The sequence below is a fragment of the Trypanosoma grayi genome, assembly GCF_000691245.1.
Source record: "Trypanosoma grayi strain ANR4 Tgr_10_V1, whole genome shotgun sequence".
In the NCBI taxonomy this organism is placed as follows: Eukaryota; Euglenozoa; class Kinetoplastea; order Trypanosomatida; family Trypanosomatidae; genus Trypanosoma; species Trypanosoma grayi.
In genome coordinates this window covers 32072-46600 of record NW_008825629.1, presented here as the reverse complement: position 1 = coordinate 46600, position 14529 = coordinate 32072, and the positions used below count along the sequence as shown (strand labels likewise).

Below are 14529 nucleotides of genomic sequence, written 5' to 3'. Positions count from 1 at the left end.
CCTTCTTCTTGGTTGCTGTTGTTGTTGTTATTGTTGTTGTACTACGTGTTTTCCCTCTTCTTATTCCTCCTCTGTTGTTGCTGACTGCAGCGCCACTACCAGAGAGAGAGACAAGTGTATCACCCGTGCTCTACGGTGCCCACACACACACACACACACACACACACACACGCAGAGACGCGAGGGGGTGGAATACGCCCTGGATGCCGCACGCAACAACAAAAAAGAAAATTATACCGGCCCACGCGGGGGATATGTGCCGAGAACAGTGAGGAGGAATTGAAGAAAGAGTAAAAGACAAGGAAAGAGACTACTGGCGGGCCAATAGAGCAGACGGCAATGAACGCGCCGTGACGCAAGCACGCTAATATACATGCACAACCCTCTCCGCATATATATATATATATATATAGCCCCCCCTCCAACAACAGCCAGCTGCCGACACTGCTGGAGTCCGCCGTGCAGAAGACACACAATGCATGTACACCGCCACTACTCTCTTCTTATTTCGCATTTCTTCCCCACCCCCCTCACTTCCTCCCTCGTACATGAAAACAGACGAAAAACAAAACTTATTATATGTGCTTGCCAAAATAGGCTGCTGCTGCTGCTGCTGCTGCACAGCACACTCACAGCTACACCACCGTGACCCCCGCATCGTCCCTTTTGGTGTCCCTCTTCTCCACCCGCTCCGCACACACCCGCACGAAGTCGTCGTCGTTAAAGAGCGACGGCGCATCGCGGCGCGAGAAGAGGTTGCACATGTTTCGCAGCACACCACGGTCGAATGGGTTGCGTCGATCCGCAAAGACATTCTGCAGGCGCTCGCGTGTCGTCGCATTGGTTATGAGTGAGACCGTCAGCGAGACAAGGAGCCCGGCCGTGGAGCCGCCCGTCAGAATGAGAATCGCGTCGAGGAGCACGCTAAAGACATACGACCACCATCCGAGCGCGTCGCCGCTGTTGTACAGCGACACCGCCATACTGCCGCCGGCGACGAGCGCCAGTGCGGAGCTGGCCGCGACGAACGCGTAGAAGACGAGCAGGTTGCGGCGCCCCACGCAGGCGCCGATGACGGAGCAGTGGTGGTCGTGCTCCAGCACGCACAGGCCGCAGAGGTAGCAGTGGGCGGCGCGCGGCGGGCGGTGCATCTCGCACGTCGAGCACCATTTGCGCTCCACCTGCTCTCCGTCCACTGTCTCCCACAGGCTCTCGCGATGCTGCAACTCGATGTCCTTGAGCGTCAACTCACCGGCATGACCGTCGCGGTGCAGCAGGTACGCGGGGCGTACAAAGCCGGGGTCGGTGTACACGCTCATCGGCATCAGCAGCAAGAAGAGCACCGCCAGCACAGAGACGTATGCGTGCATATGCCACATCCATTCGTCGTCGACGGAGCGCGCGTACCACGTTGTGCCAGAAAACAGAAGAATGAAGACTGTGAGAGGCATGGAGTACGACGGGGAGGTCTTAGGCACAGGCACATTCACCACCCCAACAAACGGCAAGCGCTTCTGAAAGACGCGCACGTGCCCAATCCTCGCGGCGGGCTTGGTGCCAAAGACAATGAACTCTAGAGCATAAACGAGCGGGTACAAAAACGAGAATCGCTCCGACATGGCTTGCATTCGACGTGCAGAGAACGCCTGCGATGTTTCGCCATTCATGGTGGTCGGCATTTCCTTATTCTGCTCCTCCACGGCACTTGCGATGACCATGGAGAGCTGCGCCGTTGCAGAGAAGCCTCCCGACTCCTCTACTTCTGGAGAGTAACGAACCGGGCTGCAGATGCTGTTACCGCCGTTGTCCGGCAGTTCGCCCGTGTCATTGGGCGGCAGCGGCACAGAAGGGTTGCGCAGATCAACGACGGTGTGGCAGATGTGGCATTGAATACCGTACACGGATGTGCCACGGCAGTCAAAGGAGACGTTGCTGCTACAAATAGGACACAGGACATTGTAGGTTCGACCCACAACAGGGATGCGAACCCCAGACATGGAACTATCCTGCACTCCCCTATGGATCCTGTCCAGGGTGTTGTGGAGCACAGGGGGGAAACAGAAACAAAAATGACCAGGAGCACTCATGAAAGGATCATTAATCCACAGCCGCTTGGCTTCCACCCCAACGTCATATCACATTCTCGTCAGCACACACACACACACACACACACACACACACATACGCAAACCCCAACATCATCGTGGCAATGCCGAATGCCCGTGAACAAGGAAGTATATGCCATATNATGAAAGGATCATTAATCCACAGCCGCTTGGCTTCCACCCCAACGTCATATCACATTCTCGTCAGCACACACACACACACACACACACATACGCAAACCCCAACATCATCGTGGCAATGCCGAATGCCCGTGAACAAGGAAGTATATGCCATATAAATGTGTCAGTTGCAGAGAAAGCACAGACCTTTCTTTGCTCGACCACATGCGCACATCTCTCCCAGCGAAGCATTTCCCTTTTTACGCCCAGTCGCATGACGCTCCGTAGCCATCATGCTTACAGCGGTGGGCACAAATTGAAAACGGCACGCTGGGCACACCACGCCCGCCATAATTTGGACAGGGAATTTTCCTGCACCACAAGACGGACACGCCACCGTCGCACAAACTTTATTTGTGGTAGCCCTTTGACTGTTGGGCTGCTCCTGTTGTTGCCGCGGTGGAGCTGAGCATGGCTCCCTATGCGTGCCTCTCCCGCTACTGCTGCTGCCGCCCGGGTGATGATCCTGTTCTTTTTCTCCCTCGTCATCCGATATATTGAACTCTGCGAATAATTGTTTCAGGCTGCTGCGACTCGCATCCCGTTTCTGATGCCGCACCGCCCGTCGCTCCGCAGTCTTTTTTTCTTTCTTCACACCTTCCTGCTCATTATCACGCCTGGGGGTCTGACAGACCCTCTCATCCCAGTGGTCGTCGTTGTTGTCGCCGTCACTACTAGAGAGATCCAATGCGGGGAGCGGCTTCGTGCACCTTTCCAGTGGTCTGGACCCTTGTTGTTCAGTCGCTTCTGCTGCTGCTGCTGCTGCTGCTCCACTGGGTACCGTGAATTCACCAAAAACATCAGGTGGGAGCGGTATCTCAAAGAGGTCATTATCCGAAAACGCACCACGTTGCTGCTGTTCGCGTTGTTTTTGTGGTTGTTGCTGGTAAATATCAGAGGGCGGAGGACGAGCAGCAGCAGCAGCAGCAGACCGCTGTCGTTGTTGCGGGGGTGGGGGAGGTGGTGGCGTCGCATGCGTTGCTGCTGGCGCCGGCGCCCTCGACCGCAGTGACTCCAGTGCGGCCTCAAAGGCCCGCTGCATCAGCTGGAATGCCTCGTGCGAGCCGGCGTGTGTATTCTTGTCAGGGTGGAGGCGCAGCGCCATCGCCTTGTACGCGCGCTTGAGTGCGAACTCCTCTGTCAGGCTTCCGGTGCCAAACAGCCGCGTCGCGTCGCCGTTGGTGCTCAGTACGTGCGCGACGAGCGCCTCGCCGGACATCGCCGCTGCCGCCATTGACGCTGCGGAGGGCGCAAAAGGGGAGAGGCGGGGGACTCAATGCGGCCCCCTTCCCCCACGCCGCGCAAGCGACACGCAGCATAGTGGAACGAAAGAATGGGGGCAGGCAAAGAAAACAACGACAACAAGAAGAGAAGGTGTGTAGGCAGATAAGTGAAAACAGAAAGGAAACAGGCGCGGTTGCTTTTTTTGTTTTGTCTTCTTACCCATATCGCACAAATGCCATGGTGCGTGTCCTTTTTCGATGTGTGGAGCGAGACAGGCAACGGCAACCTGCCGTTACTTCCCCGCTGTCACCCCCCCGCTCACCCCCTTCTCATTACGCCCTTTCGTTTCATTTGAAACGTAGAGGCAGACGCCACCCCAGCGGTACCGCAACACGAGCCATGCCGTCTTTTCCTCCCCTGCAGAGCCACAGCCACCGTCACATGTCTTCTTAGTTGCCCTCAAACCGATTGGGATGGACGCTTAGTCGCTGGTGCTGCTAGATTCAATAGCGCACAACATTGGCTTGAGTGGCCTCGCGCTTCTTCATCTCTGCCACCGCCTGCAGCAAACCGCCGTACGGCACCACGTACAGGATAGAAACGGGGAGGTCGTTCTCCGGCTGTGTGTCGTACTGTGGGCGGCAGCGGTACGCCACCGTGGCGATGCGTTTGTCTCGGTACTCATACAGGATAGAGTCCTCCTCGCGCCAGAAAATGTAGCGGCTCATGTCAAACTCCTCCTGCTGTGAGATGCTCTGCCGCCGCTTCTTCTTCTGTGGTGGCTCGTGCTTCGTTGCCCCCGATGTTGTTGTTGTTGTTGTTGTTGCCGTCGTGACAGGGACATCCACCGCCCTCTGTATCTTTGAAAGCAGCGCAAACATGCATGGGAACGTCGCCTGAACGGTTGTCTTTGCGGCCTCCAACGCTGTTGCCGTTGTTGCGGCTGCGTCGGCTGAGCTCTTGGGGTTGAAGGCGGCTTCGAAGCGCCCCACCAGGTCGCTGAGGATGTGAGAGGTAAGCTCCAGCGGCACGTTGCGGATGTACTCACCAACAAGCAGCACGCACTTCGCCTTCCCCGTCGCGTCGTCGACGGAGGTCAGCATGTCCGTCGGCAGTATCCCCGGCGCCACGGTGCGCCAGACGTCACTCTTCAGCAGCTGCAGCAGCAGGCCCAGGCGGGACTCGTGCGCCACGTCGAGAATGCTCGCCATGCCGTAAATCTCTTCCTCCTCTTCGGCGTCGCCGTCCTTGTTGTCGTTGTCCTTGTCGCCCTCATCCTCATCGTTAGCATCATCCTCGTCGTTGTCGTCGTCGTCGTCGTCACTGCCGATCTTCACGACGCATGTGAAAGGACTCGCGTGCAGCACGGCGCCTAACTCGTCGCGGTCGACCTCGTTCATCTTGTCGGGGCAGAGCTGGTCCATGAGATGCATCACGGCATCCACGTCACGCGGCTTCATCTCAAACACGCCAAAATCCACGTTAATGAGACTGGCGTCGTCATCATCGTCGTCGTCGTTGTCGCTGCCCATCATCATGGGTGAGCTGTCGGTGTCGTCGTTGAGGCTCTCCGCCGTTGAGGAGACGTTGCCGTCGTCGCCCATCTCGCTGCTGTGGAACTCGTCACTGCTGCAGCTCACCTGCTCCTGCGGGTCGTCGCCGTAGTCCTCGATGCGCTCCTGTTGTTGTTCTTGCTTCTGCTGCTGCTTCTGTGAGGTCTGAAGGGGCTCCGGCTGGCGGTGACGCTTCGGCATCGCTCTCCTCTTCCCTCCCCCACGGCGTCACTCCTCGTCGCCCCTACGCGTGTGAGTACCGCAACGTCCCGTCCGGAGTGTGCGTGGTGTGCCTCCCTAGATGGCAAGGGCGGTAGCTACGCACAACAAGAGCTCAGCGGTTTCGCAGAGAATGCAGCCCGCGCCGAAGCTCACTCTATTTATTATTATTATTATTATTATTATTATTGTTCCCTTTTTTGTATTTCTAGCCGTCGTGGAGGAAGTGAAGAGAAGTGCAGCCCCACCCCCCGCCCCTCCCGCCGCAGCGACAGCAGCGTGACACCCGCACAGCCCCAACCAACGCGGCTGTGTGGCGCCGCACTGCGGTTCGTGGTGCAGGGGCCCTCACAACGACAACAACAACAACAACAACAAACAACGAGACATCACAGGGGATATTCTTTCATACAGCGAAACATACACACAAAGGCACTGATTCCTTCCCCTTCTCTCTCGCGCTCTCTCTCTCTCTCTCTCGCTACCCCTCTCTTCATATGTATCTCCCCAACCGTTTTACGTTGCTCATGTTAATTACAGGCATCTATCTACGTGTCGCCGGGCCGCCGCACTACCAGTCGTCATCCATGCGCTTCCGCGCGAATGTGATGTTGCTCTTCGCCTCCGCGCCCTGCGAGGAGACCTGCGCCAAGATCTCGCGCACCGTCTCATCCGAGACGGGTGGCTGCAGCTTCCCTTGGCGCACCGACTGGATGATGTACGCCTCGACGGCGTGGGCACGGTCGGCGCGGACCTGCTCAATGCGCTTCAGCCGCTCGCGCCCCTCCGCACTGACGAAGGCGCGCAGCAGACTCTCCTTCTGCTCGCTCATCGCCTCCGCGCGCTCCTGCTGCGCCTGCTGCTTCATGAGCATCTGCTGCGCCTGCTCCTCGCTGATCGGGACACGCGACATGGCGTTTGTGTGTGGAGGGGGCCACTGAACTTTCTCGCTTGAGCGAACTTGACTACTTCGGGCCACACATACATACATGCCACACAGAGGCGAGGGGGGAGGTGAAGAGAAATAAGAAAACACCAAGAAACCACTGAAGCAAGACAGCAGCAGCACAAACCGAACAGCGCTGGGACTGTTGCAGTGCCACTCAACATTGGACTCAATCAGTATTGCCGCAATCATCGCGAACATCAACGCGTACGCGTCGTACGACTCCTTGAACGACCCCGGCACGCACTCCTCCTCGAACGCGTGAGCGGCGTGGTTGATCATGTGGATCATCGCCACCGAAAAGCACCACCCCCGTCGCTGCACATGTCGTTCGGTCCGTCAGCATTCAGTTGGGGTCGTCCACCTCGCAGCCCATGCTGCAGTCAGCGCCGCCGCACTGCTCCGAGCCACGCCATCCACCCAGCCGACACACCGCAGCGCAGCGAGCGCCCACCCTTGTGCAGCCCAAGCAACCGTAACGCAACACGTGAGCGAGAAAACTACAGACAACAGGCACCGTCGCAAACGCAGCAACACCGCCCCACACACAAGCACTCAGTTCATCCCCAGAAACAAGGAAGCCATTTCCGTGGAGCCGAAGGAAAGGCAGCCCACTCACGGTGTGAATTCCACTTTCCCTTCGAAAGGGCCGCGCCCCATTAAAAGAGAGTTAATGCGTGAAGCCGAAGCAGAGGGATGAAGGACAGAAGCCGTGCGCTGCCGCAGTGTCACTTGATGCCTGCGATGTTGCATGGCTCTCTCCGAAAAGAGATGCACCCCGATGGTGTGGGTTGCTCCCTGCTTTGTCCAGAGTGTTGGGCGACAAAACCGTGTCGTTGTGCTCAACAAGCAAAGATAAGAAGGGAAGGGTTTACCATTGTTCAGCGTGAACGAGCAAAAAAGAAGGGTGATGTGTGGGGATTTACCTTTTTCCAGATGCAGCTGTGTTGTGTGTGGGCTCCGTTGGGTGCCGCATTGCACAGAGCGCTGACCCTGTGGGCTGCTTCCTGTCGCTGCTTCACACAGGCGCCGCCACCGCCGCAGCCACGGCAAGAAGCAGAAGAGGGCCGAGGCCAGCAGCAGCAGCCACGCTGCCGTCACCTTTCCGAAGCTCAGCAGTGCCGCTGACAGTCACGTCCGGCTCGCCAGTCAAATTTGACACGGTCACCGCCGCAGCAGCAATCTCAATATTCACCTGCTTTGCGCCTTCCTCAGTCTTCCCACCGGAAAGAGCGGCATTCGTAGCTGGTTGCTCAGGCGTGGAGGCGGTGTCTGTAGTGCCAGGCGTCGCGTTCCCCACTGTGTCCTCTGATGCTTGATCCCCAGCGGCAGGTTTGTCTTCAGGAATTGAGGATTCCTTCAGAGGTGCGGTTGCCACGGGTTCAGGCTCAGGCGGAGGTGCGGGTGCAGGCTCATGTACCGGTGGCGGTTCCACATACCCGGAGACAAGAATGCTGCTTCCGTTGGCATTGATGGTGCACACCTCGTTGAACTTGGGGCACAGAATACTTTTTCCCTGTAAGGAAGTCGTCGTCGTCGTCGTCTTCAGCGCAATGGACTTGCCCTCAGGGCAGTTCTGTCACCCCTTAGTGCCGTCGCTCCCTTCCAGCTGCACCTGCACCTTGCTGCCGTCGATGCATTTCACATTTGCACACACACCACCGGTAATTGGAGGAGTAACGCTCACCTCCGTAGCTGAAGTCGACGCCACCGTATCCAGGCACCACGAATTACTCTCAGGAAGCGGCGCAGCAAGTAATGCAGACAAATCCATTTCCTGTTTCAAGCCACATGTACTGGTAACAAGAGAGCCACCCTTGCTGCTCAGATACGGTGCAATAGTTGGACACGTGTCCCCAAACTCACCAACATCACCTGTAAACGCAGAGCAACGCCCAACGGCAAGGCGATCAGATGTACAGAAGTCCACCCCTTTATTCGGAGAGGGCTGTCTTCTTAGTATCCTGTTTGATATCTCCGTTAGCGTGGCATTCGTGAGTTCTGTCGGTTCCTTTTTTCCCTCGCACAACATCCGGGGGTGTTTAGTAAGGCCCTCTACTGCACACGCCTTGGACAGAAAGCCGCATCCAACATCTTTGCCCCATGCCATCGGCTCCGCCATGCTCCAATTCACGCTGTAGTACGGCATGTCTTCGAAAGCCGCCAGCGTCAGCGCCGTGTAGTACCCGCCGCGGCTGCCGATCTGGGCACTCATCAGCTCGTCCTTCGCGTTGCGCCTCGACCAGTGCGACGTCACACTCCCATCGATCCATTCCTGGAGTTCCATGCCCCCTGCTGTATTGCAGCCGAAGTGCGTCTTAGTCTTTTCGAGTGTCATCTTGGACTTCACCATGGGGCGATTACGGCCGCGTGCGACAGAGTAGGAGACCATATTAAGGGCCACCATCCGTCTGTTCGTGAATCCAAGTGCGTGCGCAATCTCGTGCGCAGCGATTCGGACGGCGAGACGCAAGTCACGGAAGCCGGAGGGCGGGAAGTTCATGACGCCAGCAACGGGACGCCCATTCCCTTGAGAGTCCAGTACAGCGCAGGGAAGGGCGAATGGAGCTCCCGGCCCAGCCGCCACGTAGAGCACCATGTCAGCATTAACACCCTTGCCTGCCGCACGGTGGTCATCAGGCACCTTGAATTTGCTGCACATACTCTTCTCGTCGAACTTGGGTACAATAAACGGTTTGGCCAAGCGCTTGACGAGCAGACGGTCTGTGTGCAGTTTAACTGCCGCGGGGAGGATCTTGTCGGCAAGGTCGGCCTTGCGTTGAGCGGTGAGGAGATCTGCTTCTTTGCATGTGACAGTGCGGCCCTGAAAGTCCGGGCGTTTCACCACCGTTCTTTCTTCAGTTCCTTCCGCTGTGAGTGCAACCGCCGTTTTGGATTTTGCCGACTTTGTTGCTGGTTTTTTCTCCTCCGGTGTCGTCTCGTTGCAGTACTTGGTCGGATCCTTCAGATCCTCTGTGGACACAAGGATGCGGATCGGCTTCCACTCACTCTCCTCCCCCACCGTTGCGGAGAGCGTGTACGCCTGCCATCCGTTCTGTCCGTTGGGCGGCACCTCCTTCACCACAGCAATCGTTTGTGGGCCACCCCTCTTCACCACATCGTCGAACGTGCATTGATACGGCTCGGCGGCGAGACACACGCTGGCGCAGCACACCACCAGCAGCAGCAGCGAGGTGTGTGGATGTCGGTGCATTGTGTCTCCGAGGGTGTGTGTGTGTGTATGTGCTTTCTGGTGGTTTGGCGAGAAGCAGTAAAACGGGCTATTTCAAATCAGTGGGGGAGACAATGCATCGACAACCTTGAGCACCACACCAGGCTGCAGGAATGGAGACGGAACAGTGCCCAAAAGCACACAACACACACGGCGCGAGCTCAAAGATCGTACGCCTCACCATCAAACGGAGAGTGTGTCATGAGGCATTCGTGCACGCAAATGGCCCGCTGCGCCTCCCGCACGGCTTGCAGCTGCAGAGAGCGGCGCCATGCCTCGACTCCCTCGCGCTGGACTCCGGCGCACGCCTCGCTGATGAGGGTGGTGAGGTCATCCTCGGCGAGGGGGTTCTCCGCCACAAAGACACCGTACACACTTCGCACCAGCTCCGTGTGCGTGGAAGGGAGGCCTACGCAGAGGCGCTGCTCGACGAAGGCGCCGAGGAACCCGGCACCGAGGGAGCGCTTCTTCTCGTCGCACACCTTCGTCCCGCCGCTCAGCTCTGCGGCAGCGGCAAGGGACGCCTGGAAGCGGCCAAGCTTTCCCGCCAGCGTCGCACTGCCACCAGCGCAGTCACGGTGCCAGCGACGCAGCAGCGGCCAGTGCCGCCCTACCAGGTCGCAGCAGGTGGTGCGCCTCACCCGGTCAGCGTCGTACGCGAACGCCGCACCAGGACCATCGTCCCCTGTCGCCATCGCCACCTTCACCGCCGCAGTGCACAGCACACACACCACACACACGGCGGAAAGCTGAATAGCCCGTGCCTTTGCAAGCCCCATGCGCAACTTCGGTGGAAGAGAGAATGGAAATAACAATTCACCGCGTCAAAGGAATACACCGTGAGAGCCGCACAGAATAGCAGTGCAGTATCTATTTCAGTGTGTTTCATGCCGCAAGGGATGGCAGTGATTCATTGGTCCCTTTTTTTTTTAAAAAAAGTTAATTATAACCATGGCCGCAGACACGCGCTAGCCTTCGGCGGGCGTTGTGTCCTCGCTTGCCTCGTCGACCACCTCGACAACCACATCGGCCTCTTGAAGGCGGCGGAGGAGAACGCCACCGAATGCCGTCATGGGCGTCAGCACACCGGCTGTCAGGGTGCCGTTCTTTGCCATCTCCAGCGCACTGAGGGCACACTCACCAATGTACACACCGCTCGCCGTGTACATGTCCCTCTTGTCCGAGACGCAGACCCTCCGCAGCCTCTTGCCTGCTGCGTCGATGCCAATGAAGTCGCACTTGTACCACGACAGCTCCTTTTGCTCCTTGGTGGGACCGCTTCCGGCAGGCGGCAGCCAGTGCTCAGCGGCGTAGCGGCGGAGGAACGCCACAGAAGTGACGGCCAGCGACACGTACTTTATGAAGGCAGCCCCGACAACGCTCCACAGCGTCCCCTCCATCGCCTCCGCGTACGTGCTGTCGTACCCAAGCAGTGCATTGGTGCGGCGAACAACACGCTCATTGGTGGCAGCCATCACGAACGGTCCCGTCAGCTTCTTCTCAGACGCGTCGTACCACACTCCCCTCTGCGTCGGCGCCGCGGAAGGGTGCGGGGCATTCCTCGGCACCAGGCAGTACGGGTCCATGTCCTCCGGGCCGCACGCGTCCCGCACCGCCAAGACGGACCGCGCCGTCCCGCCCGAAACACCGCTGCTTGACAAGCGGTAAAACGCCTTCACTTCCTTTACGTGCGCACCGAGACCCTGATGCACAGCGTAGTTGCCAAGATCTGAAGGAACGCTGTCAAAGGCGCAACAAGACACCACCGCAACACCCTTCTTCGTTGCCTCCTCGTGGAATCGCCCAATCACCTCACGGACAAAGTTGTACTCGCCAGTTGAATCCACGTAGTGCGTGCCGCAGCGAACGCACGCCTCCACAACAGGCATCCCCACCTGCGTAAAGGGGCCGGCACAAGAAATGAGCACGCTGGTGCGGGAGCAGACATTGTCCAGAGAGCTGGGGTCGCTGAAGTCTGCGGCGAGAATGGAGACGTTCACATCCAGTTCGCTCCTCAGTTTGCTGAGTTTCGCTTCGCTGCGGCCTGCAATCGCCCAAGGACCGACGACACTGCGACCCAGACCCGCGAGATACTCGCAGACCAGCTGGCCGGTGTAGCCGGTGGCCCCAAGCACAACCACAGCCAGTTCCCTTGACATTGGCTTCTTCGGTAAAGCAATACAAAAAAGGGAACCTGCACCCCACAATATGTGAAAGAGAGAGAGAAGTGAATTTGTGTCTGCGTGCGTTTACCCCGCGGCGTTGGCAAGCACTCCATCAAGAAACCCGCAACACGTGTCCAGTGGGTAACGGCACCCCCACGACGTTTCAGAACAGACACTGTGAACGTGAAGAGCACCTACCGAGGGAGCAGATGTCCCACCTGGACGTTTGTAGCTCCGTTATTGTTGCACACGGCCCACGCATAGCTTTCGTTGGAGGGAAGCGCAGCCTTTGCAGAGCCGACTTCGTGAATGATGAGCTGTGCAATCACTCCTCCTGCGATAGTCGACTCAATCGCAGTACCCGATAAGTGCTGAGGCGATACACCAGCTGCGAACTCCACATCCTCCCGTGACAGTTGCTTAAGGTTGTGCTTAACCACGACCCCACTCGCAAAGGCAAGTCTTTCAAAGAAGGTCAATCCAGCAGGGCATTCCATCATCCTTAGTAGCAGCAATGATCGTTGAAAGACGGCCGGTCTGCAGGAAACGTTGGTTTCGAGAAGCAAGTTCAGCTGTTCCTTGTATAGAAACTTCCCTCTCCTTGGGAGCAGGAGACCCATTGTGAGGTAGCCAAGATTCGCCACAAGAACCACAAGATCTGTCACTGTGTTTTGTGGGTTGTGAATTTCCTGGAATGCCTCAGCGATGCTTTTGAAGCGGGCGATGGTGACACGGAATGGGGCTCCGGTCGTCGTCACTGCCCTCGCGCCGTCCGTATTTTGGGCCAAGTGAACAGCGACGTATGGATTGAGTGACTGAAGCCGTTTGGTGGACGCGCCTCCCCTACTCTGACCTATATCGCAGCCTTGTACGAGAAAGCTGGTCTTTAGATCCGTGGCGTCAATGGTGGACTCGTCTTCCACCACAACCGAGCGCACCCCAGCCAGCACCAAGTTCTTCGCGACTTCTGCCGTAGCGGATGCCACCCCATTGACACGCACCTCGGTCAACTGCAGCTGCTGCTGAGTGGCTTTGCCCCACAGACGGACCTGGCGGTCATATCGCGTTCTTTCATCTGCACTCATCTCGCTCAAATGGCACACACACAAACACACAGACGAAAAAAAAGAAGAGGATGAGTACACAAGGGCGATATGGCATGACACGAACCCGAGTGAGGCATACGGATCCATGACCACCACACCAACGAAAGATTGACAACGTCGCTAGGCAACTGCGCTTGCAAGCACCCCCGGAGTGGTAAGAGCCGGTCAAAGGGGGGGGGGGGNAAAAAAAAAAAAGAAAACAAGACAAGGAGTAATTGACACTCATTGGTAAAATGCAAAATAAATCCCCTAACAGCTATTCGCCGCTTCCAGATTCCATCATTTCTGGCAAACGGTCCCCATTCAGGTGGTTCAGTACTCGTCAATACAGCCTTGCAACCACACAAATACCCTTTTTTTCCCCAACGAATAATACCATTGTCAGGCACAATAGCATGCGACCCCAATGAGTAAAATTTTTTTTTCCGCCTCCTGCGTTGCAATAATAGAATTATATTCGCTCAAGTAGACGCATGGCTTGTTCGTCTACCGCTATTTGGTAGAAGGCCAGTCCCATATGTTTTCAGATTCTTCCTTTTTCATTTCGATGCCTTACTTGGTCTCATACTCAGCCAATTTCTTCTTTGCTTCTTCCAACTGCGCCTGAAGTGCTTCATATGTTGGGCGCGTCACCTCGCCCTCTTCGAGCCCCTTTTCAATCAACCAGTTCTTGTTGGGGAACTTTGTCATGTAGTTTCGGATGCCGTCAGGGAACACCACCACGCAGCGTTGGTCGGGCCGAAGATCCTTTGCTGCTTGTAGTACCCCCCACATTGCGGAACCACTGCTGCCACCTACGAGCAGACCCTCGTCACGGTGAATTTCCGAGGCTAGCGCAAAACTCTCCTTGTCGGCAGATTTAATCCATTTGTCAACATACTTTCTTTCACAAACATCCGGCACAAAGTCGTAGCCAATGCCTTCAACAAGATACGGTGTATTCTCCTTCTGAGGGGCAGTAGGATCCGCCAAAATACTTCCAATCGGATCCACACCAACCACAATAATATTGGGCAGCAACTCCTTTAGTCGTTTTCCAACACCAGCCACTGTACCCCCAGTTCCAGCCCCGATAATCACCATATCGATTTTCCCACCGCACTGATCAAAAATTTCCTGCGCTGTGCCGTTGTAGTGCGCCTTTGGATTGCTTGGGTTGGTGTACTGATCTAGTAGAACATATCCCTTTTCTTTTTCCAATCGGTGTGCCAGACCAATAAGACTTTCTGGATGATCCCATGGCAACGATGTCTCAGTCCGTATCACATCCGCTCCCAGAGCTTGTAGTGTCACCTCCTTTTCGTGCGACATCTTCTTTGGCATTGTGATAATCATGTGATAACCCTTGACTGCTGCCACCATACTGAACCCAATACCGGTGTTTCCACTCGATGCCTCGATAAGCGTGTCATTGGGGCGAAGTCGCCTCCGCATCAAGGATCATCTCCCGAGCAATGCGGTCCTTTACGCTTCCACCAGGGTTAAAAAACTCGCACTTCGCGACAACCTCACAGCACACGCCGTGCTTCTGTGGAACCCGATTTAATCGGATGCACGGTGTGGAGCCGATGGCATCAAGGACAGAATCAAGAATACGGGATTCTTTCTCAGACATTTTTCTTGAATAGATACGTGGTGTGTCGTATGTGTCCTTTTTTTTTCTTGCCCACACAAGGAATAGAAGCAACACAAGATGGAAGGCAAGATCGATAATATATATTTATATAGAGAGAGAGCCAACAGAAACCTTCATCCGATCTCCTCCCGGCTTTCATCACCAGTTAAAACCCTCAGACTCT

The 14529-nt window shown here is 56.6% G+C and overlaps 9 protein-coding genes across 9 annotated transcripts; all 9 read right to left on the bottom strand.

The window, feature by feature from the left end:
• Nucleotides 1–635: 635 nt before the first annotated feature.
• On the bottom strand, nucleotides 636–1997 carry DQ04_00101230 (S-acyltransferase; the record flags this gene model as incomplete). Its single annotated transcript, XM_009308152.1, has 1 exon — nucleotides 636–1997. The coding sequence occupies one exon, from the start codon at nucleotides 1995–1997 to the stop codon at nucleotides 636–638; it is 1362 nt and encodes a 453-aa protein (XP_009306427.1).
• A 412-nt stretch (nucleotides 1998–2409) lies between these two features.
• DQ04_00101220 (hypothetical protein) lies at nucleotides 2410–3519 on the bottom strand (the record flags this gene model as incomplete). Its single annotated transcript, XM_009308151.1, has 1 exon — nucleotides 2410–3519. The coding sequence occupies one exon, from the start codon at nucleotides 3517–3519 to the stop codon at nucleotides 2410–2412; it is 1110 nt and encodes a 369-aa protein (XP_009306426.1).
• Nucleotides 3520–4012: 493 nt separating this feature from the next.
• Nucleotides 4013–5263, bottom strand: DQ04_00101210 (hypothetical protein; the record flags this gene model as incomplete). The annotated part of the gene is made up of 1 exon (XM_009308150.1): nucleotides 4013–5263. The coding sequence occupies one exon, from the start codon at nucleotides 5261–5263 to the stop codon at nucleotides 4013–4015; it is 1251 nt and encodes a 416-aa protein (XP_009306425.1).
• Nucleotides 5264–5852: 589 nt separating this feature from the next.
• Nucleotides 5853–6518, bottom strand: DQ04_00101200 (programmed cell death protein 5; the record flags this gene model as incomplete). Its single annotated transcript, XM_009308149.1, has 1 exon — nucleotides 5853–6518. One exon carries the CDS (start codon nucleotides 6516–6518, stop codon nucleotides 5853–5855), a length of 666 nt encoding a protein of 221 aa, XP_009306424.1.
• A 1288-nt stretch (nucleotides 6519–7806) lies between these two features.
• On the bottom strand, nucleotides 7807–9441 carry DQ04_00101190 (surface protease GP63; the record flags this gene model as incomplete). The annotated part of the gene is made up of 1 exon (XM_009308148.1): nucleotides 7807–9441. One exon carries the CDS (start codon nucleotides 9439–9441, stop codon nucleotides 7807–7809), a length of 1635 nt encoding a protein of 544 aa, XP_009306423.1.
• A 179-nt stretch (nucleotides 9442–9620) lies between these two features.
• On the bottom strand, nucleotides 9621–10238 carry DQ04_00101180 (putative phosphomannomutase-like protein; the record flags this gene model as incomplete). Its single annotated transcript, XM_009308147.1, has 1 exon — nucleotides 9621–10238. One exon carries the CDS (start codon nucleotides 10236–10238, stop codon nucleotides 9621–9623), a length of 618 nt encoding a protein of 205 aa, XP_009306422.1.
• Nucleotides 10239–10427: 189 nt separating this feature from the next.
• DQ04_00101170 (saccharopine dehydrogenase) lies at nucleotides 10428–11618 on the bottom strand (the record flags this gene model as incomplete). Its single annotated transcript, XM_009308146.1, has 1 exon — nucleotides 10428–11618. One exon carries the CDS (start codon nucleotides 11616–11618, stop codon nucleotides 10428–10430), a length of 1191 nt encoding a protein of 396 aa, XP_009306421.1.
• A 200-nt stretch (nucleotides 11619–11818) lies between these two features.
• On the bottom strand, nucleotides 11819–12709 carry DQ04_00101160 (ubiquitin activating enzyme; the record flags this gene model as incomplete). Its single annotated transcript, XM_009308145.1, has 1 exon — nucleotides 11819–12709. One exon carries the CDS (start codon nucleotides 12707–12709, stop codon nucleotides 11819–11821), a length of 891 nt encoding a protein of 296 aa, XP_009306420.1.
• Nucleotides 12710–13282: 573 nt separating this feature from the next.
• DQ04_00101150 (cystathionine beta-synthase) lies at nucleotides 13283–14164 on the bottom strand (the record flags this gene model as incomplete). The annotated part of the gene is made up of 1 exon (XM_009308144.1): nucleotides 13283–14164. One exon carries the CDS (start codon nucleotides 14162–14164, stop codon nucleotides 13283–13285), a length of 882 nt encoding a protein of 293 aa, XP_009306419.1.
• Between the last annotated feature and the right edge of the window lie 365 nt (nucleotides 14165–14529).